Source organism: Natrix helvetica (assembly GCF_964273705.1).
Source record: "Natrix helvetica genome assembly, chromosome: W".
Lineage (NCBI taxonomy): Eukaryota > Metazoa > Chordata > Lepidosauria > Squamata > Natricidae > Natrix > Natrix helvetica.
In genome coordinates this window covers 85,545,429-85,572,904 of record NC_138555.1, presented here as the reverse complement: position 1 = coordinate 85,572,904, position 27,476 = coordinate 85,545,429, and the positions used below count along the sequence as shown (strand labels likewise).

Here is a 27,476-nt window from a genome sequence, read left to right as displayed (position 1 = left end):
CTCTTTTCCTCTTCCCTGAGTCTGCCTTTCCCCCTCCTCTCCCCACTCTTCCCTTCCTCCCCTCTTCCTCCTTTTCCTCTACTCTTCCCACTTGTCCCTCCTTCCCCCTGCCATTTCTTCTCTTCCATTTCCCTTCCTCCTCCCCTCTTCCTCCTTTCCCACTGTTCCCCTCCTCTTTCTCACCTCTTCCTTCCTTTTCCCCTCCTCCCTGCCTCTTTTCCTCTTCCTTTCTTCCTCTTTCCTTCCTCCTCTTCCCTGCATCCTTCTCTTCCTCTACTCTTCCCACTTCTCCCTCCTCCTCCACTCTTCCCTTCCTCCTCCTCTTCACCTCTTCCTCCTTTTCCCCTCTTCCCATTCTTCTTCCCCCTCTTCCTTGTCCCCTTCCTCCTGCAGAGGCAATCCAAGAGGAGACTAACCGCAGCTCACCTTTATTGTCCCGTAACCCCTATTTACATAAAAAAAGAGACCCCGAAAGGCACCGCTTTGGCCCGCTGCCCCCCTCACCCCTTTAGGCACCTGGGCATTTGGTGAGGGGGGCTAGGCCTCCCCCCTCCCCATTCTTCCTGTCCCCAAATACAGCGAGCGTCCACGCAGGGAAAAATAAAACCTAAACAGTCCCAGCTAGCCGTGCTTATAAATAAGGAAAACTGCAGATCCTTGGAAGAAGGAGCCCATTTGTGACAACGGGGCAGCCCTGTTGAGGTGTCCCTCCTCAAAGAGGACTAGCACCTTGTGTCCTGAGGTTCAGAGGAGGGCTGCGTCCCCAGGCTGGTCAACTGGACCACGGTCTTCGGTTCTCTCTGGCCAAAAGGAAGAGGAGGGGGCTGGCTGGCTTGGGTCTGGGCTGCCCCCTCCGTGCGGCCGTCGTCGTAAGTGGCTGGACAATTGGCCAGGAGTCCTTGGAGGAGGCTGGGGAAGGCCTGGGGGAGGATCCTAGACCACCTGGGCCCTCTCTGCCCTCCCAAGGGGCCTGCTCAGGTCCGGAGCCCCCGGCTGAGGACGTAGCGGGAGGCCATGGCCAGGTTCCAGCGGTGTTTCTCCAGGATACGACGACATTCGTCCCACGAGAGAGAACTCAGGTTGAAGAGCTGGTTGACCTATGGGAGGGAGAGAAGGAAGGAAGGGAGGGATAAGGAGAGAAAAAGGAGGGAGGGAAAGAGGGAGGGAGGAAGGGATAAGGAGAGGCAAGGAAGGAGAGGATGGAAGGAAAATGGAGGGAGGAAGGAATAGAAGGAAAGTAGAGGGAGGGAAGGAAGGGAAAGGGAAAGAAAGGAAAGTATAAGGAGAGGGAAGGAAGGAGAGGATGGAAGGAAACGGAGGGGAGGGAAGGAAGGAATGAAAAGGGGAAGAAAGGAAGGGATGAGGAGAGGGAAGGAAACGGGAAGAAGGGAGGAAGGAAATAAAGGAAAGGAAGAAGAGACGAAGGAAGGCGGAAGGGAGGGAGAAAAGGGAGGGAAGAAAGGAAAACAAGTTGGGAGGGAGGGAGAAAGAAACAGAAGAAGGAATGAAGAGGAAGAGGGAAAGAAAATGAGAGGAAAGGAAGGAAAAGGGAAGATGGGGGAAAGGAAAGGAAAAGAAGATTGGAAGGGAGACAGGGACAAAGGAAGGAAAGCAAGAGGAAGGAAGGAAAAAAGGAAGGAAGGGGGGAGGGATAAAGGCCAGAAAGGAAGGGATGGATAGTGGAAGGAAGGAAGAGGGAAGAAAGAAGGAAGGGACGAAGGAAAGAAAGGATGATATAAAGAAGGACCCCAATCCAATCCAGGGTGCCACGCCTCCCTCCTCCCCTCCTGAGGCTCCCATAAGCCACCGCTGGGCATGGAAGGACCCCCCCTCCCCAAAACCCCCTCCCAGCCGACCCCACAAGGAGCCCACCTTCAGCAGCTGGATGGTTTTGGGGAGATCCCAGGCGTTCATCCTCAGGGCCTCCAGGCACTCTTCCGTGGTCACCCCGTGGACCCTCTCCTCCACCTGCAGGGGGGGGCACAAGGGGCAGCCTCAGCCGAGGGTCCCCTTCGCTTTTGGGGAGGGGGCTCTCAGAAGAAGAAGGGTTGCCAAATGGGGAAGGGGCTGCCCACCGTGGGCCCAGGGGCCTCCTCCTCCTTCAACGCTGGGCTAGTCCTTCTGATGCCACTTCTCTGGGACTACAAAACCCATCTCCACCGGGAGAGAGTTCAGCAGGATGAGCTTCCCTCCCAGGCGGATTTTGGGAAAGCCCACTGAGGATGAAATTGGATACATTCGAAGAAAGAATCCCTTTCATACGGGTGGTCCTTGAACTTACGACCGGAATCGAGGCCAACCACTCCCGCCGCTAATCGAGACCGCGGCAAAGGGTGTTTCGCCTCGTTTCATCGCCTTTCGGGCCCGCAGTTAAGCGAAACGTGGCAGTTGTTAAAAAATGAGCAACACGGTCGTTAAGCGAAGCAGTGGCTTCCCCAGCGACTTTGCTCGTCGGAAGGTCACAAAAAGGGATCACATGAGCCCCCCTCCCCTCCCCCCCCCCCGGGACACCACAACTGTCATAAGTACAAGTTTGTCTGAATTTGGATCATGTCACTAGCGGGATGCTGCGGCGGTCATAAGTGCAAGAACCGGTGATATGGGGCTTTCACCGCACCGTTGTAACTTCGAACGGTCACTAAATGAACCATTGTAATTTGAGGACCACCAGTAAGGAATTTTTCCAAGGGCTTTTCCCACAGGTCTTTCTGAGGTCCGCTCGGCGAACATCTCCTGGTGGTCTCTTTTCCCTTCGTGGGAATCTTATTGGAAGCTGTTCAGTCCGCCTCCGATCCCTCCCTGGCCCCCTAACCCTGGGGAAAATGCCCCCCACAGGCAGCCCACATCCAGATGCGGAGGTCAAGGCCCAGATGGATGCCCTCGGGGTGCCCCCGTTGAAGCCGCGGGCATCTTACCTCCTTGATCTTCTTCTCGATCTCGCCCATGGTCAGCCTCTGCCCGCCGGGAGGGAGTGGCCCCCCGGCGCCTTTGGGTCCCCCCGGACGGACCCCCCGCTGGTCCTTCTCTTTGGCCCCCGTGGCTTCCGCCTTGGGCAGCGCCCAGGAAGGCAGTGCCGGGTTCGGGATGCGGGTGGCGGGCTTGGGGCTGCGGCTCTCCGGCTGGGGGGGCGACGGGAGCGGGGGAGGGAGGTCGCTGAAGCGGCGCTGGGCCCCCCGGCTGGGTCCCTCCATCCGGAAAGGGGGGAACTTCGGCTTGTGACGCAGGAGGGACCACTCGGAAATGGACTCCAGGCTCTTGGAGAGGCCTAGAGGGGGCGGCAGTGCGGGGGGGAGGTTAATAAAGGGGGGTGGGTGGAAGACCCCCCCAACCCGCCATGAAGGGGAGGGGGAGACTCACGGGCCAGCTGCAGCAGCTGCTTGTTCTTGCTGGGACTCTGGGGGCCGAGATTCCCCCCACGCGGCTTCGTTTTTTTCCTAGGAGAAAGGAGAAAAACAGCAACGTTCCGTTTAGTGACGGCCGATTATCAGCAGTCCTCGCCTTGCAACCAATTTGTTTAGCCCCCAAAGTTACGATGGCAGGGAGAAAGTGACATCTAACCGGTTCTCGGATTTACGACTGTTTGAAGTTAGAATGGCACGCACAAAGTGACTTACAACTGGTCCTCGCACTTATGACCATTCAAAGTTAGAACAACACGGAGAAATTGACTCAAAACCAGTCCTCGCATTCAAAGTTAGAATGGCACAGAGAAACTGACTTACAACCAGTCCTTGCACTTATGACCATTCAAAGTTAGAACGGCACGGACAAAGTGACTTATGACCAGTCCTCGCACTTATGGTGGTTCGAAGTTAGAATGGCACAAAGAAAGTAATTTATGACCAGTCCTCACACATATGACTGTGGCAGCATCTCTGCGGTCATGGGATCAAAATTCGGGCGCATGGCAACCGACTCATATTTATGACGGTTGCATCGTTCCTCCCCTTTCTGGGCTCCCCACCTCGCTGGGGTGGTGTTAGCCCTACTTGCTGCAGCTTGGACAGAAAATGCAATACCACTGCTGGCCACTGGGTGGCAGGATATCCCCAAATATTGGATATTTGCTCTGCAGGGATCCTAAGACATTTTTTTTCCAATTTTAGTGTGTGTGTGTTTGTGTGTGTATTTCTCTGTATGTGTGTTTGTGTGTGTACCCACCCCACCCCATCTCTGACGTACTCCTCCTTGTGATCCGGAGACCCCCATCCTCTCTCAGGGTCGATATCCCCGTGACTCAGGTGAAGGAAGGAGCTTCGGATGGGGTGGCTGATCCGCGGTGCTCCAACAGGGGGCGCTCCTTCCTCGGCGGCTGCCACAACGGAAGAGGGGAAGATGCCCACTTTGAGCGTTCGCTTGTTCTGTCCTCGCCAGGTGGAGGATTCGGGGCTGGAGGGGCGAGAAAGGAGGGGGGATGAGAGGAATACACCCCCAGAAGTCCCCGTTGGGGTTTTTGGGACCCTCAGTTTTCAACATCTCGGACTACACCTCCCATCAACCTAGAAAGCCGGGGAAAGTTTTGGACGAGAGGGAATTGGTGGCGTTTTTTACAACTTGCAACATCTCAGCTAAGAGTCATGGACAAAGAAATAAACCAAGATTACTAGAAATTTGATGCTAGATAGATAAGAGATTAGCAGGAAGGGGGTTGGCCTAGATGACCTCACGGATCCCTGCCCTCCAAACAACTGTAGGAACAGAGGAAAGAAGAGAAATTGGATATTGAGGACTAGAAACTCGAAAAAGCAGGATGGCGCTGACGGGATAGGTTGGTTGTGCAATTGGGGAAGGGGCAGAAGGGGAGCAGACCCCTTCCCCTTCCCTCCCCCGCAAAAAATAGGGTCCCGGCATCCTCACTCACCCGCCTTCGATAATAGTGACCGGGTCGTTTGCTTCCAGCCTCAGCCAGCCGGGCTCCCCAAACCCACGACTGGCCGTCATCTCTCTGGGACGGAGCTGCGTTCAAAAGAGACACGGCGTGGTGAAAAAAGATGTGAGAGGGCAACATCCCCGTCGCTAAGCGAGATGGCCATGAAGTGAGGTTCTGGCAACCTTTCTTGCCACTCTTGTTAAATGAACCCCAGCCGTCGTTAAATAAAAGCCACGGTTGTTAAGCAAATCTGACGTCCCCATTGACTGTACTTGTCAGAAACGTGACACCGGATTGCTGCGACCGTCATAAATATGAATCAGTGGCCAGGCATCTGAATTTTGATCATGTGACTGGGGGTCTGGCAAACTCCCTGCCTTCCGGATGTGTGGACTTCACTTCCCAGAGTTCATAGCAGAAGTAGTTAATGGGCACTGCTAAGAATCCTGGGAGTTGAAGTCCTCATATCTATATACTCTAAAGGGACTCCAAACATGGCCCCTTTAAGATTTGTGGACTTCAACTCCCAGCATTCTCCAGCTCGCTGTGGAATTCTGGGAGTTGAAGTCCACATATCTTCATACTTTAAAGTCTCCAAACATGGCCTCTTTAAGATTTGTGGACTTCAACTCCCAGAATCCCTCAGCTCGCTTTGGAATTCTGGGAGTTGAAGTCCATGAGTCTTAAAGGGGCCCTGCCCTAAATTGGCTGATGCCACCTACCCAGCAGTCCCAACCTGGCCAGTTGCTGGCCAGAGAGGAATCTAGATATTCCGGGCACCAGGATGGCCTTCTCCCCCCCTGGCCCTGACCCATCCCAGGTGTTGTGTGAAGCAGGCTTTCCTCTCACCTCCTGCAACAGGTGGATGATTTCCCGGAATTTGGGCCTCTCTTCCGGGTTGTGAGCCCAGCATTTCAGCGCCAGGGCGTAGATGGTCCTTGGGCAATCTTCCGTCCTTTCCAAGCGCCCCCCTTCCCGGTCAATTTTGATCATGATCTGTGGGGAGGGACGGGGGTCAGGAAGGGGAAAGCAAACCTCCACTTGGAGGATGGAGGCGCAGAAAAAACTGCATCAAAAGTCCCTTTTTAATTTGGAAGAGAAATAATTTATGCTGCCTTCGTTGTTTTGATAAAAAAGGCCGTGAAGACGCCTAATATTCCTTCCTTCGCCTATTTTCCCCCCTCCACGACAACCCTGCGAGGTGGATTGGGCACCCAGCTTTCATGCGCTAGAACTCACCATCTCCTAGAGATTGGCCCACCGTCGTTCAGATGGCTTTCAGGCCTAAGGTCAGGACTAGAACTCCCCGTCTCCTGGTGAGTGGCCCAAAGTCACCCAGCCACTTACATGCCTAACATAGGACTATAATTCACTGTCTCCCGGTGATTGGACTAAAGTCACCCAGCCGCTTACATGCCTAACATAGGACTATAATTCACTGTCTCCCGGTGATTGGACTAAAGTCACCCAGCCGCTTACATGCCTAACATAGGACTATAATTCACTGTCTCCTGGTGATTGGCCCAAAGTCACCCAGTCCCTTTTATGCCTAAAGTGGGACTAGAACTCCCAGTCTCCCAGTGATTGGACTAAAGTCACCCAGTCCCTTTTATGCCTAAAGTGGGACTAGAACTCACTGTCTCCCAGTGATTGGACTAAAGTCACCCAACTGCTTACATGCCTAAGGTGGGACTAGAACTCCCAGTCTCCTGGTTTCTAGCCTGACGCCTCAATCACTGAACCAAACTGCCTCTAGATCATCAAACCTTTGCCCATTTTTATGCCTGGAAAAAAAACAACCAACAATTTATTGTAATGCCCCCTTGGCCTGGCCGCCATCTTGACTTTTTTGCCCTCCCTGGCAAAGCATCTCCGCTCCCCCTCAGCACCCTACCGGAAAGCACACTGCCTCTGAGCCATTCTGGCCCCGCAGCTGCCCGACCCTACCACCACCAGATTGCAGATGAGCAGAGCTGGAAGGGACCTTGGAGATCATCTAGTCCAACCCCTCTTGGCCTCACCTGCCTTCCCGTCAAGCCCACCCAGGGCTCCTCGCAGTAGGAAAACATCTCCCAAAGGGTCACCCCGAACATCCAGACGTCCGAGGCGCTGGTGAAGATGCCCAGGCGCAGACTCTCGGGGGCGCACCTGGAGGGGCAGCAAGAAGGAGGGGTGGGTGGGTGTCAGTTACCTGGTGGGGCTTGGGGGGGGCGGCCCCACCCGCAGCTTACCTGGGGAGGGCAGAAGTGGGGGGAGGTTAACAGCGCCGAGGCAAAATAAAATGGGCAAAGCGCAGAAGAGCAAAATTCAAAAAGGCGCCATCAAATTCTCCGCCCCAACCCTTCTGCAGGATGATTCGGCCAGTCCTCGACTTACGACCAAAACGGAGCCCCCCCCCAATATATGTTGCTAAGCGAGATGTTTCTTCAGGGACTTTTGCTCCATTTTCATGACCCATTTTTAAAGCGAATCCTTGCGGGGGTTCAAAGGAGTGGCCTGGTCGTTAGGCGAAGGAGTCCTCGACTTACGACCACAATCGAGACCCCAGTTTCTATTGCCGAGGGAGAGAGCCAAGTCAGTTTTTGCCCCGTTTTGCAACCTTTCTTGACACCGTTGTTAAGTGAATCGCCGCAGTGGTTAAGCTAGTCAGGTGGTTGTTAAGGGAACTCTAGCCGAAACTATGCATGGAATGCGCTCCCCCCCCCCTTTTCCTCATCATGGCAACTTTAGGAGTTGACATGCGGCTCCCCTCACCTTCCAAAAGCAACCTGTGCAAAGCAAAAACAATTTTGAGTACAGGTATCGCGACATAACCTTCGGGCTCAATTGTGGTCGTAAATCGAGGACTGCTTGCCTAAACCACCAATCTTTCGTACAGCTTGAAATATACATCAGGAGGAACAGAAATCAGAAGGGAATTTGCAAGCCGAGATTCGATCTTAAGCACAAACCAACCACGATTTGCAAAAGGGGTCAGTAAGAGGATGATCGGAGCATTTCTCTGCTCAGGGATCCTTCGGGGTGCTCGGAGACACCCCAAATGTTCACCCCACCCACCCCAGACCTCTCCCTTAAATCTTGACGTGGCACATTCCTTCGTTCAGGTCTCGACAGCACATGGCAAGGCGCTAGTCCTCATGACCGCTGAGGGTTCAGCAGCCGCCCCAGGTGACAGGGGAAAGAGGCAGTGAAACCCTCCCCCACTTTGGGGAGCCTTACCAGGCGAACGGGATGCGCCGGTGGGCGGACATGACGTAGCGGTCACTCTTGCTGGACAGCGGGCGCATCAGGCCGAAATCGCCAATCTTGGCGTGGTCCTCGGAGACGAGGAGGATGTTGCGGGCAGCCAGATCCCGGTGGACGAAGAGCTTGGACTCCAGGTAAGCCATGGCCCCCGCCACCTGCACGGCGTAGCTCCAGAGCTGGTGCAGAGGGAAGGGCGGCTGGAGTCGGTCGTAGAGCGAGCCCAGCGCGGCCAATTCCGTCACCTGCCAAGAGAAAGGGCTCAACCGTGGCTCCCACGCATCCATCGTCCCCGTCTTCTGAACCCCCAAATGACTCGGCAAATCTTCAGACCTTCCTGATCTTCAACCACCACCACTCACTCAGGGAAATCTAACAGAATAACAGTGTTGAAAAATAGCCTAAAGGTCATCTAGTCCAACCCCCTAATCAGAATAACAGAATAGCAGAGTTGGAAGGGGCCTTAAAGGTCATCTACTCTAACCCTCTCCTTGGAATAACAGAATAACATTGGAAGGGGCCTCGGAGGTCATCTAGTCCAAACGCTTCCTCAGAATAACAGAGTTGGAAGGGACCTTGGAGGTCATCTAGCCCAACCCCCTGCTCAGAATAACAGATTAATAGAGTTGGAAGGGGCTTTATAGGTCATCTAGTCCAACCCGCTCCTCAGAATAACAGATGGAAGGGACCTCAGAGGTAATTTAATCTAACCGCTTCCTCAGAATAACAGAGTTGGAAGGGACCTTGGAGGTCATCTAGCCCAACCCACTGCTCAGAATAACAGAGTTGGAGGTGACCTCAGAGGTCATCTAGTCCAGCCCCCTGCTCAAGAAGGAGACCCTTACCGAATAATTAGAGTTGGAAGGGACCCTGGAGGTCATCTAGCCCAAACCCCTGCTCAGAATAACAGAATAGCAGAGTTGGAAGGGACCTTGGTGGTCATCTAGTCCAACCCCCTACTCAGAATAACAGAATAACATTGGAAGGGACCTTAGAGGTCATCTAATCCAACCCCAGAATAACAGAATAATAGAGTTGGAAGAGACCCTGGAGGTCATCTAGCCCAACCCCCTCCTCAGAATAACAGAATAACATTGGAAGGGACCTTAGAGGTCATCTAATCCAACCCCAGAATAACAGAATAATAGAGTTGGAAGAGACCTTGGAGGCCATCTAGCCCAACCCCCTGTTCAAGCAAGGAGATCCTGCCTACGCCATTCCAGACAAATGCTTCTCCCATCCTCCTCTGCAGGCGAGTCATTGTGGGGGGGTCCCTCTTACCATCTTGAGGGGCTGGGTAAGAACCACGCCGTGGAGGCGGAGGAGATGGGGGTGATCCAGGCAGCACATGGCGTTGACCTCATTGAGGAAGTCAATCAGGGCCCCCGGGTCGGAGGAGACATCTGAACGCAGCGTCTTTGCGGCCACCGGGATCTGGGAGGAGGCAAAAAGACAGTTGGCTACCGGCCGGACGAGACCTGTCTCGGGGATGCCAGAGTTAAATTAAGGGAACACCTCTTGGTGTCCTTTCCCCTTTATATGCGGAAAGTTCTAGAAAGGGCAACGTGTGTGAAATACGACTGTGGCACAAGAACTGGTGATTCTGGTGGGCTGAGAGATCTCCGTTGGCCAATTGGACCCTGATTTTCTTTAAAAACCATTAATGGCTCAGCACTGGATCACCTGGTGGTGTCCTTTCCTTCTCTCGATATTCCTAGCTATTCTGATCTACAGAAGCCTTTCGGAAATAGAGGGAAGGCCCTTCTCCTGGGGGCGGGGGGCTGGGGGGGGGGCTGGGATGCAGAATATGTTCCCTGACAAACTGCAGCTTCCCCTCCCCCCCCACCCAGGACAGACAGTCCTCGACTTACGACCGCAGCTGGAATGAGAATTTCCATTGCTGAGCCAGACGGTTATTAAGAGCGTCTGGCTCAGTTCGACCATTTTTCTCCATACGGCAGTTCAGAGAATCCCTGCAGTTGTTAAGTGAGTCATGTGGTCGTTAAACGAACACAGCTTCAAGCAAACCGTCGTAGATACATGCCGGTTGCCAAGCGCCTGAATTTTGGTGGCCGAACAGTTGGTAATGCAGCGAGGGTCGTAAGTCTGAGGATGTCGTAAATCACTTTCCTTGCCATGGTCAGTTTGAACGGTCGTAAGTCAGAGACTGCCGGTAATGGGAACAGTGGCAAAGGACTGTCTCTTTGGCCAAGTTGAACCCAGTTTGCATTTTACAGACGATCCTCGACTTACGACAGCAACGAAGGCCTAAATTTCTGACGCTAAGTGAGACATTTGGGAAGCAAATTTCCCCCCCTTTTACGACCTTTCTTCGGTTGTTAAGGGAATCACTGCAAAGGTTAAACGAATCACACGGTCGTTAAGTGAATCCGGCTTTGTCCGAAGATCGTAAAAAGAGGATCGTGTGACCCCGGGACATTCCAGCAGTCATAAGGAGGGGTTAGTAGCCAACCGTCTGAATTTTGCTCATAGGGTTGCTTGCCACGGTCGTAAGTGTGAGAAACAGTCGTAAGTCACTTATCAGCGCCGTTGTGACTTTGAATGGCCACTAAGAGAACCATTGTAAGTCGAGGACTGCCTGTAATGACACGGGCGCCTAGTTCAGCCAGGCGCAGGCCAAGAAAGCTTAGCAGCGGATGGGCCAAAGGCCGGGCGCTTACCAAGGCGCCGCCGGGCGCGTGCCACTCGGCACGATGTACCACCCCGAAGCATCCGTCACCCAGCCGCTCGCAGATGCGGAGGTCCCACTCGCTGATCAGACACTTGAGGGAGGCGTCCGTGTCCAGCCGGGGAGGGACCGGGGGCTGGGAGTTGGGGGTCTCTTCGCTTTCGGGGCTTCGCACCCCTGTGAACATCTGGCAGGGGCAAAGGGAGAGAGAGAGAGAGAAAGGGCATCGGTGCCCATCAGGATGCCACGAAGCAGCTGCCCGCGGGAGAATACAGGCGCTCTAAGTGCCCAAGTCGCGACAGCTGGGGGCCGCTGAGGAGAGGCAGGAAAACGTCACTAACAAGAGTCGAAAAGCAACAGCACAACACAGAGCGTCCTCGAGTTACGACCATCACAGAGCCTGTCCCTCACGGTCGTCAATCCTAACAGTTGTAAAAGAGATCGTTCGTGTCATTTTACGATGTTTGGGGCAGCTGTCGTTAAGCGAACGCCGCAGTCATAAAGCGAAACACCCCCACGGTCGTTAAGTGAAACATCACGGTTGTTAAGCACACCCAGTGTTCGCTGTGGTGTGGTTTTCCCGAAAAGTGGGAGCAAGTGGATTAAAAAAAAAAAGGCCAAATCCAATCTCAACATCTGGCTGATTGTGTAACCCACTGCTTTCCCTTCTTAACACCATGAAACAGCCACATCTGTCTATCTTAGGGGCTTGGGAAGGTTGGTAAACAGGCCGAATCCAGTTTGAACATCTGGCTGGCTTTGCTACCAACCGTAATAATATACTTTCCACTCTTAACACCACAAAACAGCCACATCTGCCTGTCTTAGGGGTTTGGGGAAAGACTGGAGAGGTGAACAAAAATGCAAAGCCAGTCTCAACATCTGGCTAACTTTGCAACCAACTTTAATAACAGGCCTTCCCTCCTCAACACCATCCAACAGCCACATCTGTCTATCTTAGGGGGTTTGGGAAGGACTGGAGAGGTGGATACAGGTCGGATCCAGTTTGAACATCTGGCTGACTTTGCAAATAACCGTAATAATAGTTTTCCCTCCTTAAAGACCACCCAGCAGCCACATCTGCCTATCTTTGGGAAGGTGGGTAAAGAGGCCAAATCCAGTTTGAACATCTGGCTGACTTTGCAACCCACCATAATAACAGAGCTTCCCTCCTCCACACCACCCAACAGCCACATCTGTCTATCTTACGGGGTTTGAGGAAGGACCGGAGAAGCGAACAAAAATATAATAAAATCTGAACATCTGTCTGACTATAATAAATAAAAATATTGCTTCCGTCCCACAACGAGGCCTTTTATTTAACACATCAAAGAAGCACATCTGCCCCTCTTAGGGGTTTTGGGGAGGACTCCAGAGGTGGATCTAAAAGGCCCTGAACATCTGCTGGCTGTAAAACAACCTGCAACAACCACAAAAACAATAACACACAACGTTTAATTAGCACGTTCTAAACTTCCTCCCAAACCGCAGCCAGGAAGGGCATATTTCCGTCGCCAAGCGGGCAAGGGGAGCCAGCTCAGCGTGTTTCGGTGCCCTCCAGGGGCAGCAGGCGACGGTTGGCGGAAGGTCTTGGAGGCAAGGAAGGACATGCCAGTGCCGTGTCTGCCGCCAGCATGCCATGAGGTCACGGCTCAAATGGCAAAGTCTACGGGGCTGGGCCAACTCACTGTTGTGAGTGCCACGGTCGGCTCCAGTTGGGTGACGGGGTGACGGGAGGGGCAGGGGGTTGCCTGGGCTGGCTGAGATGGGTTGTTTTCTCGCAGACGTCTCGTGACCCGAGTAGGGAACAGCATCAGTGCTAGAAGGGAAAGGGGTGGGTGTTTTTGTAGCACTGGTGTTGTTCCATAGTTGGGTCGTGAAAGGTTTGCAAGAAAATAGCCAAGCTCAGAGACCACCTAGGACCCCATAGTCCTCTTCCTCCTCCTCCTCCTCCTCCTCCTCCTCTCCATAAACCCTATTCCCTTCTAACACTGATGATGTTCCCTAAATGGGTCATGAAACGTCTACAAGAAAACTACCAAGCTCAGACAGCACCAAGGACCCCACAGTTCTCCTCCTCTTTCTCCTCCTTCTCCTCCTCCCCATAAACCCCTCTTCCTTCTAGCACTGATGATGTTCCCTAAATGGGTCATGAAACGTCTGCAAGAAAACTACCAAGCTCAGACAGCACCAAGGACCCCACAGTTCTCCTTTTTCTCCTCCTTCTCCTCCTCCCCATAAACCCCTCTTCCTTCTAGCACTGATGAGGTTCCCTACTTGGGTCACAAAACGTCCGCAAAAAAACCTCCACCCAGGACCCCACAGTTCAACCCCCGCGCTACAAAGATCCTCCTCTCTTGTCAAGTGGGGGAATCACCTCCGCCCCCCTCCCCAAATAAACCCACCTGTCTTTCACCTCTCCAAATCCACCCCACGAGAACAGCTGGATTCCCAAGGCTGCAGAAATCCCAGGAGGGGGACGTATTTTGCGAAGCCCTCCCCGGCCTGTCCCTTCGAGGGAGGGTCCCACCACTCACCTTATAGACCCAGGACTTGGGGCGCTGGCTTTGACCCTTCCGGCGTTTCAAGGCCTCTTCGAGCCGCCGCTGACCTGGAAGATAAAAACACTGAGCGGCGGGACGATGCCTCAGTCCGGGGGAAACCCGAATTCAAACCCGAATCACGGTTGCAGGTAAGACCCCTTTGCCTCGATGGGTGACTTAAGTGGGGGGGGCTTCGTGATCTCTTGGAAATGATTCCCATATAATATTCCTTTCTATAGGCCAAATGTGGCCCCTTTAAGACTTGTGGACTACGGTTCCCAGAATTCCCCCAGCAGCCATTTTGCCTCCACTCTACTGAAGTGAAGATATATTACATCTACTGCCGTATTCCCACCATCTATGATTAAGAAACTAAGAAAAAAAAAACACGATAAAGTTGTCTATTTATCTTTCTTCTTGTCCCATCCATGCTGAATTCTGGGTAAATCTCTGCTGGCTGAGGAATTCTGGGAGTTGAAGTCTACAAGTCTTAAAAGGGGCCAAACAAAAGGGGGGGGAGAAATTATCAGAAAGGGGAGACCTTTACATATTCAATATAAATAGACACTTGTCCCTTTTGAGCCCCTGTATCATCCTGTATTATATACCAGGCACCTTCCCCAGATTTTTCTCTCTGGTGCTCATGAGGACTAGAAACTTGTGAGAGATGGCATCTCTGAGCAGACTCCTCCGTTACAGGCATCCTTCGACTTGCCACTGTTTAGCAACCGTTCACAGATTACAATGGCACTGAAAAAGGTGATCTATCTATCTATCTATCTATCTATCTATCTATCTATCTATCTATCTATCTATCTCTGTCTACCATCTTTCTCTCTCTCTCTCTCTTTCTCTCCATATCTATTATCATCTATCTATCTATTATCATCTATCTATCTATCTATCTATCTATCTATCTATCTATCTATCTATCTATCATCTTTTCTGTCTATCAATTGATCATTCTCTCTCTCTCTCTCTCTCTCTCTCTCTCTATCTATCTATCTATCTATCTCTATCTATCATCTATCTATCTATCTATCTATCTATCTATCTATCTATCTATCTATCTATCTATCTATCTCTATCTATCATCTATCTATCTATCTATCTATCTATCTATCTATCTATCTATCTATCTATCTATCATCTTTTCTGCCTATCAATTGATCATTCTCTCTCTCTATATCTATCTATCTATCTATCTATCTATCTATCTATCTATCTATCTATCTATCTCTATCTATCATCTATCTATCTATCTATCTATCTATCTCTATCTATCATCTATCTATCTATCTATCTATCTATCTATCTATCTATCTATCTATCTATCTATCATTTATCCATCATCTTTTCTGTCTATCTATCAATCGATCATTCTCTCTATATCTATCTATCTATCGATCATCTATCTATCTATCTCTGTCTATCTATCTATCTATCTATCTATCTATCTATCTATCTATCTATCATCTACTTATCTATCTATCTATCTATCTATCTATCTCTATCTATCTATCTATCTATCTATCATTTATCCATCATCTTTTCTGTCTATCTATCAATCGATCATTCTCTCTATATCTATCTATCTATCTATCATCTATCTATCTATCTCTGTCTATCTATCTATCTATCTATCTATCTATCTATCTATCTATCTATCTATCTATCTATCTATCATCTACTTATCTATCTATCTATCTATCTATCTATCTATCTATCTATCTATCATCTTTTCTATCTATCTATTGATCATTCTCTCTATATCTATCTATCTATCTATCTATCTATCTATCTATCTATCTATCTATCTATCTATCTATCTATCACCACTTTTCACACTTATGACCTTTGCAAAATTTGGATGCTTGGCAACTGACTCATATTTATGACCGTTGCAGCGTCCTGGGATCACACGATCCCCTTTTGCAACCGTCCACGGGGAAGCCGGATTCACTGAACAACCGTGTGACTAGCTTAACCACTGCAGTGACTCGCTTAATGACGGTGGCCAGAAATGTCGTCAAACGGGACAAAAACTCACTTAACAATCGCCTCGTTTAGCAACATAAATTGGGGTCCTAAATTGAGGACTACTGCTATGTTTCTTTATTTTAAACATAGGCCCAATTTTGAATTCCTATCTCATCCTCCTTTTGTACCCCGCACCTCATGAGGACTAGAAACTTGGGAAGTCTTGCGAGAGGCGCCAGCTCTGAGCAGAGTTACCTCGCACTACCCCGCATCCACGACCCCGCGCTCCCGGCCTCACCTGGGCGCCCCATGCCGATGCGGTCCAGGTCGGGGGGCTTGACGTAGTCGAAATGGCTGGGGCGGGTGACGTGAAGCTCATCCCGGATCCGGGTGTAAAACTGCTCCAGTTGGATTTCGCTCAGCAGCTGCAGCAGCCATTCAGTCCCGTCGTCTGGCGCCATCGGGGGGGCGGGGGTGGGGGGGACTACAGGGGTGGGGGGAAGAAATAGACAAACCTCATATTAGGGGGGTGAAAGCAGCAGCCACATTTGCGGGAGCAGTGCTCAAAAGGGAGTCGAGAAGTTGTTGCCCAGGTCAGATTCACTGATTTCTATCAGTTTCCAGACTTCTCCTGCTAGGCATGCAGCTTGGCTCGCTGGCTAGAGTGATCTTTTTCTCTCTCTTTCTTTTAGTAGATCTGTGGTCAGCCCACAGATTGGCCAAGTGAAAACTATTATGGCGACTTTCTCTGTGGTTTTGCAGATGCACTGCAAGCAGAGATAAATCCCTTCTGTGGGCAACCTAACTTGGCTAAATAGTTTTGTGTTGTGTTGGGTTCTGTTCTCTATTTCAATTTTCAATTTTCTGTATCCTATGTCCTATTCTGTTCTGTGTTTTATTTTCTATTCTGTTCTATTCTCTATATATTATATTATATATGTGTGTGTGTTGTATTTGTGTTGATAAATAAATAAAGGGATAATATTATATTCTGTTCTATTCTGCATTCTGTATTCTATATTTGTATTCTGTGTTCTATTCTATTATATTCCCTATTCTATTCTAATTCTCTATTCTATTCTGTTCTATTCTTTATTCTAATTATTCTATTCTATTTCTATTTTGTTCTGTTCTATATCTTATTCTATTCTATTCTATTCTATTCTATTCTATTCTATTCTATTCTATCCTATCTATTTCTATTCTATTCTTTATTCTAATTCTCCTATCCTATCCTATCCTATCCTATCCTATCCTATCCTATCCTATCCTATCCTATCCTATCCTATCCTATCCTGAATTCTATTCTCTTCTGTTCTGAATTCTATTCCATTCTATTAGATTCCTTAGCTGGTATCTGTGAGGAATTATATCTTCCATCGCCATGCCTTCATTAGAAACTTGCCGTAAATTTGCCCTCACAGTTTGAAAAAATTTCCAGAGTGTGTTATTTTTATTTTCAGTCCAGGAAACCACTTGTCATCCCCGAGGGGGGGACAAGTCTAAGGTTCTAAGTCTAAGAAATAAATAAACATCTCCTCTAGATAATGCTAGCCAGCCAAAGTGGAAATGCCAGTGCAAAGGGGATTGCTGGGGAAGGGGCATCAGAGGGGATGGGGGGGATAAAAAAAAGTCAAAACGCTCCCCCCTCGAGCCCCTGTCTCTTTTTTAACAGAATAATAGTGTTGGAAGGGACCTTGGAGGTCTTCTAGTCCAACCCCCTGCTCAAGCAGGAGAACCTACACCATCCCAGTCAAATAGCTGTCCAGTCTCTTCTTGAAAACCTCCAGTGATGAAAGCACCCACAACCTCCAGTGGCAAGGAGTTCCACTGGTCAATTGCCCTCACTGTTAGGAAGTTTCCCCTTGATCAGTTTCCCTCCGTTGCTTCTTGATCTGCCTTCTGGGGGCTTTGGAGAATAAATTGACCCCCTTCTTCTTTGGGGCAGCCCCTTAAATACTGGAAGATTGCTATCATCTCACCCCTAATTTTTCTTTTTTTTCCCCAAAAAACTTTTTTATTTATTTTTAATTTTCAAAACAAACATAAAAATCCTCCTTCTTTACATCCTGTAGAAAGTGTATCAGTTGGTTACAAAAGGTTTTTGTGCATCTCTTCTACCGTCATCAAGTATAATTCATATTAACTCTAGTATCTTAACTCAAATGTTTATACATATCACCATCATCATACCTCCACTTTTATTTGACTATGATTGTTTAAACGTCCTTCATCATAAAATATAGCAAAATGTAATACATAACCACATACTGGCATTTCATTTACTTATTTATAAAATCCTCCATTAACATTAAATCCTTATATCCTATTCTAGCTAAACTTCCATAATATTTAATAACAGAGTTTTCTAATCCTCCTTTCCAAATCGCTGTTTGCAATTTACATCCGATTTTCTTATATTATACCCATACATATATATAGATTATTATTATTATCCTTTCTTTATTTGTCTATATCCTATATCATAACATTTTCCCTCTAATAATCAAAACTTAACTGTGTATAATTTAGTTCTTTTTTTAAAATTGTTATTATTATTATTGACCTTTATATATAATCCAAAAGGATTTCTAGCCTTCCCTTCACGGGTATCATTCAATATTCATATCCAATTTTTCTTTTCTTTAGACTGGACAAACCCAAATCTTGCAATTGTTCTTCATATGTTTAGTCTTCAGGTCTTTGATCCTCTTAGTTGCTCTTCTCTGCACTTTTCCCAAAGTCTCCACATCTTTTTTGTAATGTGGAATTTGGTGTTTGTGTGTGTGTGTGTGTGTGTGTGTGTGTGTGTCTGTCTGTCTGTCTGTCTGTCTGTCTGTCTGTCTATCTATCTATCTATCTATCTATCTATCTATCTATCTATCTATCATCTCTCTCTATCAATCTATCTATCTCTATCTATTTATCTATATATCTAGCTATCATCTCTCTCTCTCTCTCTCTAATCAGTGACGTGCGGTGAGGTTTACGGCTGGTGAGGCTGGTGATGTCATCAGGAAGGCGGGGAATGGGACCACGTGTGCTGGAGCCTGAGGCTGCCTCAGCCTCAAGCACACGTGATCCCATTCCCCACCTTCCTGAGCGCGCTTCGCCGGCTCGCGTTCCGTGATCCCCAACAGCAGCTGCTTTTCTGTGCGTCTGGCGTTTAGGACATCCGGCTATCTACCTAAATGCCAGACGCACAGAAAAGCACTGAAAAGCACTTCGCCTCCAAGCCACTTCGTCTTGATGATGTCGCTGACATCGCTGCTGGGCGCAGCCGGACGGAAGTAACCAGTGGCGCTGAGGAGTCCGGGCAGACGAAAGAGCGAGCGAGCGAGCGATGGAGGATCAGGCAGCCTGATCCTCGGTCGCTCGTCCGCCGGACTGCCTCGACGCCACTCTCGCTACCTCCGTCCATCCGCGCATGGCAGCTGCGGCGACGTCATCAAGCCCCTGCCACTTCTGGACATCTATTGCAGTCGCGAGGAGCGCGCAAAGTACAGCGGAGGCAGGAAGGTTATTGCCGCTTCCGAGAACCCTCCTGCCTCCGCCGGTTGCCCAGCTGGCACTGCCCCGCGTGCGCTCCTCCTCCTCCCTCCTCTTCCTCTTATATATATGAAACTCCCTTGTGGATATTATTATTATATATTATTATTTCATGATGAGAGGTGAGGCTCTGCCTCCCCTGCCTCCAATGACCGCACGTCCCCGCTCTCTATCTATCTATATATCATCCATCCATCTATCTATCTATCTATCTATCTATCTATCTATCTATCTATCTATCTATCTATCTATAGCTATCATCTTTGTCTGTCTGTCTGTCTGTCTCTCTATCTATCTATCTATCATCTCTCTTTATCTATCTATCTATCTATCTATCTATCTATCTATCATCTATCTATCTATCTATCTATCTATCTATCTATCATCTATCTATTCTATTCTATTCTATTCTACTCTATTCTACATCATATTGTAAGTAAACACACACACACAAACGCGTATATACATATATTACACACCAGGGTTCTGAAGGAACTGGCAGACGAGATCTCAGAACCACTGAATTATATCTTTCAGAGATCCTGGAGCACCGGGGAACTACCAGAGGACTGGAAAAGAGCTGATGTGGTTCCCATCTTCAAAAAAGGGGGGGAAATAGATCCAGGAAATTACAGACCTATTAGCCTGACCTCAATACCAGGAAAGATTCTGGAAAAGATAATCAAGCAACGAATTAGCTAACACCTAGAAGTAAACAAAGTAATAGCCCAAAGCCAACATGGGTTTGTCAAAAACAGATCGTGCCAGACTAATCTTATTGCATTCTTTGACAAAGGGACAAAATTAGTGGACCAGAGGAATGCCGTCGATATAGTTTACTTGGACTTCAGGAAGGCATTCGATAAGGTAGACCATAACCTACTACTAGATAAAGTAGAAGAATGTGGGTTAGACAGCATCACCACCAGATGGATTCGTAACTGGCTGACCAACCGCACTCAACGTGTAGTCCTCAATGGAACTGCATCTACATGGAGGGAGGTATGCAGTGGAGTCCCCCAAGGCTCTGTTTTGGGCCCAGTACTCTTCAACATCTTCATCAATGATTTGGACGAGGGAATAAATGGGGAATTCACCAAATTTGCAGATGACACCAAGCTGGCAGGAATAGCCAACACTCCAGAAGACAGGCTGAAGATACAGAAGGATCTTGACAAACTTGAACATTGGGCACTATCTAATAAAATGAAATTCAATGGTGAAAAGAGTAAGGTTCTACATTTAGGCAACAAAAACGGAATGCACAGGGACAGTATAGGTGGTACCTTGCTCAGTAGTAGTAACTGTGAAAGGGATCTTGGAGTCCTAGTGGACAACCATTTAAATATGAGCCAGCCGTGTGCAGCGGCTGCCAAAAAAGCCAAGACAGTTCTAGGCTGCATCAACAGAGGGATGGAATCAAGATCACGTGAAGGGTTAATGCCACTTTATACGGACTTGGTAAGGCCACACTTGGAATAAGGCATTCAGTTTTGGTCACCACGATGTAGAAAAGATGTGGAGACTCTAGAAAGAGTGCAGAGAAGAGCAACAAAGATGATTAGGGGACTGGAGACTAAAACATATGAAGAACGGTTGCAGGAACTGGGTATGTCTAGTTTAATAGAAAGAAGGACAAGGGGAGACATGATAGCAGTGTTCCAATATCTCAGGGGTTGCCACAAAGAAGAGGGAGTCAAACTATTCTCCAAAGCACCTGAGGGTAGAACAAGAAGCAATGGGTGGAAACTAATCAAGGAGAGAAGCAACTTAGAACTGAGGAGAAATTTCCTGACAGTGAGAACAAATTAATCAGTGGAACAACTTTCCTCCAGAAGTTGTGAATGCCCCAACACTGGAAGTCTTTAAGAAGATGTTGGATAGCCATTTGTCTGAAACGGTATAGGGTTTCCTGCCTAGGCAGGGGGTTGGACTAGAAGACCTCCAAGGTCCCTTCCAACTCTACTATTGTATTGCATTGTATTGTATACATACATACATACACACAATATGGTATAATGTGGCTTTTTAGAAGCCTTGTGGCCACCATCTTGTCTTTTTTTTCACCCTATCCCCTTCTCGCCTTACCCAGCCTTCTGAATCTATCCCACCCACCCCTAATTTCCCTGCATGGGAGCCCCCTCCCCTGTGAAGTTGGCCCAGCCTCAAGCAAACATGGAACAGGGTCACTTGGTCCTATTAACACTGGACACCGGTTTGTTTGGGGAGGGGTGGTGGTCAAGGGGCTTGGTTGTCTTTGCAAAGAGGAGCAGGGGAAGGGGCCGCCAGAGGTTCCCCCACCCCCCTTGAGCTCCTGTATGAAAAGCAGCCCAACAACCCTCTCTCATAAGTGGGGGGGATGAGGGCTGCCCCATCTCTCTCCCCACAGGGCTGGGGGCGGCTAAAAGAACCCCATTTCTTTTGCAGGAATGAGGAGGAGGGCTGCCCCCAGAGGGGTGGGGGGGTCTTCCTCCTGATAGCCCTGGCATCTGGCACCGGCCCATCGCCCCTCTCCCCCTCAGCACCCCCTTACATACACCCCCCACCCCCCACCCCCGTGGCAGGGGTCCTTAGCCCAAGCCACCCACGTGTCTCTGTGTGCCAAGTGGGCAAACCCCCCCCTGCCCTCTCCCATTCCTCTGCCCCCCCTCCCAACCGCCCCTTTGCCAGAAATTGCCACAAATTGCAAATGAAAAGGAATTTAATCCCGCTAATGTGTCAAACCCCCCCCCCCCGGATGATTTGGCTCTGCAGGAGAGGCCGAAGGCATAAGACACCCCCCACCTCCCACGGGGACCCTCTGGATGCCTCTGATTTCGTTTATTTCCTGTAATCCGCATCAGAGAATCAGAGTTGGGGCTCACTCAAGGACATGTAGTCCAGCCCCCTGTTCATGCAAGACCCACTCAAGATCGGGGACTTCAGCTCCCAGAATTGGAGCTGCAGATATTCTCTTGGGGGGGGGGGGAGAGCCTCCCAGAATTCCCCAGCCACCATGCTTTAATATAATCTGGACTTCAACTCCCAGAATTCCCCAGCCACCATAGTTTAATATATTTAGACTTCAACTCCCAGAATTCTCCAGCTGGCATGTTTTAAGATGTCTGGACTCCAATTCCCAGAATTCCCCAGCCACCATAGTTTAATATATCTGGACTTCGACTCCCAGAATTCCCCAGCCACCATGCTTTAAGATGGCTGGACTTCCATTCATCCACCTGCATCTCTTCCGTTTTCCCTTTCACAAAAACTGTCCCCTGGGTGGTTTTCTCAAACCAGATCCTTCTCGTCTCGACCCATTTAATTTCATTTATTGAATTTTATTCAATAATGAAATTATTTATTTCTCGCAATGAAGGCACCGCTCCCTCCCAGAAAAAAAAGAGCATTAAAAACCATTTTAAAGCGTGAAACATTTAAAATGTTTACCTTTACATTTAAATTTTAAAAGGGCAAGGGGTGTTCAAACTGGACATGAAAAGAGAATTCTTGCCACCGTGGAGGGTCAGAAAAAAATCACATGAAACTGGCCGTCCTCGACTTACAGCCATCCGTTGAGCGACCGAAGTTTTCGACAGCCCCGGAGAAAGCGACTTACAGCCAGTCCTCGCCTTTACAATGGTCATTATCGTTTCCCTAAAATCATGCGATCAGAATTCGGACGTGGGGCCAACCGACTCGTATTTACGACGGTCGTCGCGTCCCGGGGTCACATGATTCCCTTTTGAGACCTTCTGACAAGCCAGGTCGATGGGGTAGGGGGATGTTGGGGACGGACACCGGATTTGTTTAACGACCGTGTGACTCACTTAACGGTGATTCACTTTACAACGGTGTGCCTGTGTTGTGTTTTGCTTAACGAGCCTGGCAAAAATGGCCGCAAAATTGGAGGCAACTCACTTAATAACCAACTTGGTGAAGAATGAAAATTCGGGTCCCAATTTTGGTTGTAAAACGAGGACTACCCATAGCTCCTTTTCTGCCTAGGAGCACAACTTTGGCCAGCTACTGACTCCTGATTTTCTTGGCTGCACCTGTACAAGGGGGTCCTCGACTTAAAACATTTCGTTTAGTGACCAAAGTTATGATGACACTGAAAAAGGGGCTCAGGGCTGTTTTTCACACTTACGTCATGCGATCAAAATTCAGACAGTGACTCACATTTATGATGGTCTCCTTTTGTGACCGTCTGACAAGCAAAATCCAGGGGGAATCCAGATTCACTTAACAACCGGGTTACTCACTTAACAATGGCAGCAATTCACTTAACGACAGTGGCAAGAAAGGTCGTAAAACAGGGCAAAATTCACTTAGCAACAGAAACGTTGGGTCTCAATTGTGGCCGTAAGTCGAGGACTATCTATACAGAATGACTCTCTCCTTTCCACAAGTTCAATACCAGGCAACCTTTTGAATAAGCATCATTTTTAAAAATTATAGAATGATTAATTGAATTAACCAGGGAAACTCCTTGCCACCAGAAGCTGTGAGTGCTCCAGCCTTGGAGGTTTTGGGAAAAAAAGCCAGACTGGACAACCTTTTCACCCAAATGGTATAAATTGTCCTACCCTGAACAAGGGCTTGGACTACAGCTAGTCCTCGACATACGACCGCAACTGAGCCCGAAGCCTCCGTTTACGAAGCGAGACAGTTATGACGTGAATTTTGCCCCATTGACCGCGTCGTTAATGGGATCACTGCAGGGGTGAAGTTAGCAACAGCGTTACTAAGCGAATCCTGCTCCCCCGTTGACGGTCACAAAAGGGGATCATCTGAATCCCCGGGGGACACTGCGACCGTCATAAATACGAGTTCGATGCCAAGCGCCTGAATTTTAACCCCCGAGGTGCCTCAACGGTCGGCAGGGTGAAAAAGCAGACCGCCAATCCATTTTCCCCCCAGTGCCGTTTGTGACTTCGAACCGTCACTAAACGAGCTGCCGTAAATCAAGATGACCTGTCTAGGAGACCAGCCGGTGAGGACTCTATGGTCTGTCTTCTAAGCCGAATAGTGTTGGATTTTTCCAGGGCGGGGGAGGAGCGCTTCAAAGTGATCTCTGACCTCACCAGCCGCCGATCCAAATGGATCCCCGGGATCCATCTGGAACCCTCCTTTCTTCTCCACGGGTCGGCCTCAGTTGTCTCCATCTGCACAATGGGTGCATTTTTGCCCCCCAGGCCGAAGTGAGGCAGAGAAAAGGCAAATATTACAAACCTAGGAGAGGGGAAATTAAAGGAATGCGTTGTTAGGGTGTGTGTTTGTGTGTGTGTCAAACTCCGAAGGCGCCTTGGGGGGGGATGGCACGGAGCCAAGGCTGGAGTCACCCACGGAAGAACCTGGGGGGGGTGGCGGGGGGGGAAAGAAATGTCTCCTTCCCCTTGCAAAACAGGGCTTTTATTTGGCCCTTCTAATGATTACCTGCCCCGCCAGGTGAGCCAAAGTTCCAAAGTGGGGAGGTGGAAAAAATGTTTTTTTCTTCCCTGCGTGGAAAAAGTCCTGGAGGGCAAAGGAGAACGGGGAGGGGGGGAGGAAGGGGGAGAGGCAGGAGGGGAAGGGAAGGTGAGCAGAATTCCTGGGGGGGCGGGGTGGGGGGGTGGGAGAGAGACAGCGTAGAAGCTGAGCGGGCCAGATTTCATTTCTTAATTAAGAAATTTAGAGATCAAATGGAGGGAGAAAGAAAAAGAAAAAGAAAAAGGAAGGAAGGAAGAAAAGGAAGGGAGGAGAGAGGGAGGGAGTAAGAAAAAGAAAAAGGAGGGAACGAAAGAAAGGAGGGAGGGAGTAAGAAAAAGAAAAAAGGAAGGAAAGGAAAGAAAGAGGGAAGGAGGGAAGGAGGAAAGGAAGGGAGGGAGCAAGAAAAAGAAAAAAGGAAGGAAGGAAGAAAAGGAAGGAAGGAGAGAGGGAGGGAATAAGAAAAAGAAAAAGGAGGGAAAGAAGGAAGAGGGAGGGAAGGAAGGAACGAAATAAAGGAGGGAGGGAGGAAGAAAAAGATAAAGAAAAAAGAAGGGAAAGAAGGAAAGGGGGGAATAAGAAAAAAGAAGGGAAGTAAGGAGGGAAGGAGGGAGGGAACGATAGAAGGGAGGGAGGGAGGAAGAAAAAGAAACAAGGAAGGAAGAAAAGGAAGGAACGAAAGAAGGGAGGGAGGAAGAGAAAGAAAAAAGGAAGGAAGGAAGCAATGAAGGACACACACCTGGCCGTAGAAAGCGAGAAAGGACCCCCCCCCTTCGGAACTTTTGGAGGGACTTCTCTGCCCCCTCCCCCATTCTCTGCCCCCCCCTCACCTGCGATCCGCGGAGAGAGCTTCGCTCCGTCTGTTGTGGCAACCGACGCTGCTTTCTTCTCTCTCTCTCTTTCTTTCTTTCCTTCCTTCCTTCCTTCCTTCCTTCTTTCCTTCCTTCCTGGACGGGCAGCCAAGGGAGGCGGGCGGCTTCCCCACGCCTCCCCCGCGCCTCACCTGGCCGCCAGGTGGGAGGAGGCGGAGGCGGGGTTGGGTCGGGACGAGCCGCGCGCCCGGGGGCCGCCGCCACTTCCCACCTGGGTGGCACAGGTGAGGCGCCAGGCAGGTGAGGGCGAAAAATGAAAAACCCCGCTGGCCACCAGCTCCCTTTCTCCCCCTCCCGCGGGGGGTCTCTATCTCTACCTGGAGACCCCCGGACCTGCCTCGGCGGGTGTTTGATTTGTGCGTTTTGTGTGTCTTTTCGTGTGTCTGCTTTTGTGTGTGATTGCGAGGGTCTTCTTGCCCGGCGTGTTTGTTTTGGGGTCTGGTTGGGGATGGATGGATGGCGCTGCGCGGGTCTGGGGGCTACGGAAAGCCGGGGGAGAGGATGCGGGAGGGCTGGGTGGGCGCTTGGGGAGACCCCCCCCCCCACACGACACGCAGGAGCGCGGAACGTAGGGAAAGGGAAGAAGGTTGGGTCAGAAAGGGCGAGGGATGGGGTGGGGGGAAGGGAATTGGGGAGATTTGCCCCTCGAGGTGGTTTTGGGATGTGGGGCTTCTTGGGGTAGGGACTCCTGCTTGAGAGTGAGGGAGGGTTGGACTAGATGACCTCTAAGGTCACTTCCAGTTCTGTTATTCTGCTATCCTTCCTTCCTTCCTTCCTTCCTTCCTTCCTTCCCCTCCCTCCCTCCCTTCGGGTTCAACTAGATGACCTCCAAGGTCCCTTCCTTCCAACTCCGTTATTCTGGGCTCAATTGTGGGCCACCTGTATATTTAGCGCAACGGTTGGACGTGGAGAATGGCAGCCTTAAGTCAGCCAGCTAAGCGATTCCTAGATCCTGTGTGTTGCAGCTGCTTCACCCCACATGTCCCAGTTGTGTGGTTTCGTCACACAATCGGTTGTGCGCGGGGAGGCCCCGTTTAATCCCTTGCCAAGCGAAGTGGAGGCTCTAACTGTTTGTTTCTGCCACCCACGCAAATCGCCCCGGGCCATGCGCAGAGGGCGCTGCTGACACACCGTCTGCATCACAAACGCATCACAGACCTGGGAGGACTGCCAAAAACGCAACTGTGAAGGCGCCAGGGGTCCCCCAGAGGTCCTCCATCCGCAGCGAGGGGCTTGTTTACACCCTTGCACTACCAACTCCACCCTCGCACGCCCAGGGTGAACAAAGGCCTGTTTGCCTATGCTCAGAGATTTGACACACGTCTCTTCGGTTGGGGTTAGCATTGGCACTTGTTTTTCTTTTTATTATTATTATTTTCAATCGGATGTAATTTTATTTTACTATTTAATATTTTACTTATTTCATTTTATGATTTTATTAGCAGAATTGTATCGTCTTAGTGTCCCATCTCATCATCTTATCTTTTTAATTTCGTTTAATTTAATGTCACTATTTTATTTTATTACTTTTCATTACTTTTTATCTTCGTTTTGTCATTTTTTTTATTATTAGCGCGTCGTGCTGTATTGCATTTTTGTATTTTGTTTCATTTGACTCTTTAAATTTAATTTCATCTTATCTTGCTTTTTAATTTAATTTAACTTTATTTTATTTACTTTTTACTTCATTACTTTTCATTTTCATTTTTCGGTTTTTATTGTTAGCCTGTTGTGTTGCATTATTTTGTTTTGTTTTATTTGACTCTTTAAATTAAACTTCACCTTACTTTTTAATTTAATTTAACTTTATTTTATTTACTTTTTATTTCATTACTTTTCATTACTTTTTATTTTAATTTTTTGATTTTTATTATTATCGCGTTGTGCTGCATTATTTTGTTTTGTTTTATTTGACTTTTTAAACTTAATGTCATCTTACTTTTTAATTTAATTTAATATCACATAACTTTATTTTATTACTTTCTGTTACGTTTTATTTTAATTTTTCATCTTGTTACTATGATCGCGTTGCGTAGGATTGCATTGCGTTGTTCTGTTTTATTTGAGTTTTTAAATGTAATTTCATATTTTATTTTACTAGCGACCACAATTGCCATTGTAACTTCGAACCATCCTTAAACGAACGGCTGTAAGACGAGAACTAACTGTATTTTATGCGATTATTCTGTTTATTAAATTTTGATGCTGTCCGTCTTCCCTACCGAAGGGATGACTTACAAAGTTATAAAAGAAGGAAAAAGAATTAAAATAATGAATAAGTC

General features: G+C 48.9%; 1 protein-coding gene across 2 annotated transcripts; it reads right to left on the bottom strand.

Annotated features, from left to right (window-relative positions):
- Positions 1 to 412: 412 nt before the first annotated feature.
- Positions 413 to 25,612, bottom strand: LOC309400432 (non-receptor tyrosine-protein kinase TNK1-like). Of its 2 annotated transcripts, none has more exons than XM_081968920.1 (14): positions 25,153 to 25,612; positions 15,624 to 15,809; positions 13,340 to 13,413; positions 10,795 to 10,989; positions 9,395 to 9,547; positions 8,090 to 8,358; positions 6,892 to 7,018; positions 5,720 to 5,866; positions 4,862 to 4,956; positions 4,162 to 4,389; positions 3,358 to 3,434; positions 2,916 to 3,265; positions 1,873 to 1,968; positions 413 to 1,097 (listed from the first exon to the last, which is right to left on the bottom strand). In XM_081968920.1, exons 2-14 carry the CDS (start codon positions 15,784 to 15,786, stop codon positions 975 to 977), a joined length of 2,097 nt encoding a protein of 698 aa, XP_081825046.1. In that variant the 5' UTR covers positions 15,787 to 15,809; positions 25,153 to 25,612; the 3' UTR covers positions 413 to 974. The 2 variants fall into 2 exon arrangements, with proteins under 2 accessions (XP_081825046.1, XP_081825047.1); XM_081968921.1 differs by having other exon boundaries at positions 4,183 to 4,389; positions 25,153 to 25,609.
- Positions 25,613 to 27,476: the final 1,864 nt, after the last annotated feature.